General features: G+C 37.9%; 1 protein-coding gene across 1 annotated transcript in view; it reads right to left on the reverse strand.

The window, feature by feature from the left end:
- CUNH2orf80 (chromosome unknown C2orf80 homolog) overlaps nt 1-2,378 on the reverse strand; it is a 12,553-nt gene that overhangs the window by 6,000 nt on the left and 4,175 nt on the right. Inside the window, exons 4-5 of the mRNA XM_006921478.1 lie at nt 1,597-1,684; nt 1,128-1,199 (exon numbers count right to left, since the gene is read on the reverse strand). Of these exons, the coding sequence (XP_006921540.1) occupies nt 1,128-1,199; nt 1,597-1,684 (160 nt within the window). The remainder of the gene's footprint in view (nt 1-1,127; nt 1,200-1,596; nt 1,685-2,378) is intronic.

A 2,378-nucleotide genomic window follows, 5' to 3' on the forward strand; every position in this document is an offset into this window, starting at 1 on the left:
TGAATGAATGAATGAATGAATGAATGAAGTTGAAATTAGAGTAATCAGGAGAACTTGAGTCTCAGGACTATAGCCAAGTTACATGTGAATTCAGATGCAAGGACAGTTTGTTTCAAAGTTACAACACTTAATAAACACTTGACTCTTAAGCTGAACTTGGAGGGCTCTTGACTTTACACAATCTCACTGTTTGCAGAATGGTCTACAGGTAAAAGAACAAGGGAGGCAGGTGTTCCGATAGCCTTAGCCCTGTACCTGCCCTGGCCTCCCTTCCAAATCCAGTGAGGGCACCGAAAGCAACAGAAGGCCTGGGTCAGCAGAAGGCCTGGGTGTGAAGGGCGCATCCTGCCTTCTTCCTTCCCTGACTCCCTCCTGTTCCAGACCCATTTTCCCTTTCCTGTTCCCTCTCCTAGAGGTATCTAAAGGTAAGCAAATCAGTAGTTCACCTCCAAACAGAAGCCCATACTTAAATGTTTACTAAATATTCATACATTCATAAATAGGGAAAACTAAAGTGGCCATAAAGATCATTCGGAATACTCCATTTTTAAAAAAAGGTTAGTATATGGAAGCCCAAAGAGGGAAGGAACCTAGGGCTCCACAGTGTTAGAGTCGGAACGCAGACCCAGGTGTCTGAACTCCCCCATCATTACTGCTTCTACTGCAGCAATTTCAAAGGAGTCACGGGAAGCAGAAATGTGGCAACAGTAAAGTACATCATTTACCATGAGAATGAAACTCGCAGATCTTGTCCCTGTCCTAGATGTTATGGTACATTGGACAAGAGGTACACTTGGACTTCCCAGGTCTTCATTACAAAAAGTGTAAGTGAGAAATTCTGTTCATCAGAAACAGAGGCAGAGTCTAGACCCCAAGCCTGGTGCTCTATTTGCAGCCTCTACTCAGCCTCACAAAAAATACTTTTGTTATTATAAATAAGTCCTCTACCTGAGGAAAGCATTGTATATGCATTTATTACCCAAGTAAGAGAAGACTACATCTGGTTTTGTACTTTTTGATTTAAAATTGTTATTTCGTGCCTGAAAAGACATTACAAATGTATCAAATAAAGAAATTCTCTCTAGAAGTTCCTAATATATATATTGATAGTCTCAGGTCACCCCTACCTTGGTAGTACAAGAATTGGCAGAAGAATCAGCCCCATAAATTTTAAAGACTTCCTCAATTGGGATGCTGTTCTGTTAAACAACGACAACAACAAAAATGTGTTATCATATCATGGTTTTTCTTTTATTACAAAATAAAACTGTTACAGCTCCAGTATGTCTTGCACTGTACCTGGGTGGCATGACCACTAAATAAATAACTTCTGAATAAATGGATAAATTAGAATATCCAGATTTCAATTATTAAAATGTTTCATTCTGGTTTTTATGCCCCTTAAATAAATATTTCCATATTACAATATAGAAGCCAAAATCTTTTTATTATATCTTAAAAAATGAAACATTTAATATTAATAATCCTAAAGATTTATAAAGAGTGGTTGAAAAAGAAAATTAATATGCATTAATATTACATTGTGCATAGTAAATATAAAATCTCTATGTATGCAAATACTATTTTTTTCCTTACCATTAAGATTCCAGCATAAGATGATAAAATCATTGCTTCTCTTTCTCTATGGTTTGGATATGTGAGTCTGCCACGAAATGGCCTTTTCCTAAGGGGGAATATGAATAAATAAGAATGGAGGTTTTATTCCTGTTTGTGATACTTGCTGAGGTTGTGATAATAATCCATAAATAATCTCCAATGGCTGTGTGCTATGCACTTGTTTACGAAATCGATATGATTAATTTGCCACCAGTAAAGTACACACTTTGAATTTTGAATCTTCCAGCAATGATGATGAATTTGCCCTCATCTATCCAGGTTTTTGCAGTTATCAAACCATGTCAGACTAGTCGCTATGGTGACAATTACGGTTTTGCCAACCAGGATCCTTTTCCTTCTTATGGCAATTTGCTTGGGGGAACTGTCTTCCTCCACCGTAAGCCTATGTACTTCTAGGGAAGTTGACAACACCCCTGGATTCCAAAGATGGGAAACACGATGTGGATTAAGCTAGTCAGTGTATTCCACCCCCAACCCTCACTCCTAGAAAAGTCAGGGCAAACAGAGCCATTGAGACACAATTCTGTGATTAAAAAAAAAATCCATCTTCCTCTGGACTGAATGTTGCAATAAAGTGGGCTGAAACTAAAGATAGTGTCCATCCAGACAAAATAGTCAAGAGACAGAGCCTGATGACACAGATTGAGATTTGAATTAAGCCCTGTCTAAGGCAGACCTACTCATGGACTTCTCAGACACAGAGGCAATAAATCTCTCTTCTCCTTTTTTTTTTTTTTTTT

This window comes from Pteropus alecto, unplaced genomic scaffold (assembly GCF_000325575.1).
Source record: "Pteropus alecto unplaced genomic scaffold, ASM32557v1 scaffold3, whole genome shotgun sequence".
NCBI classification, from domain to species: domain Eukaryota; kingdom Metazoa; phylum Chordata; class Mammalia; order Chiroptera; family Pteropodidae; genus Pteropus; species Pteropus alecto.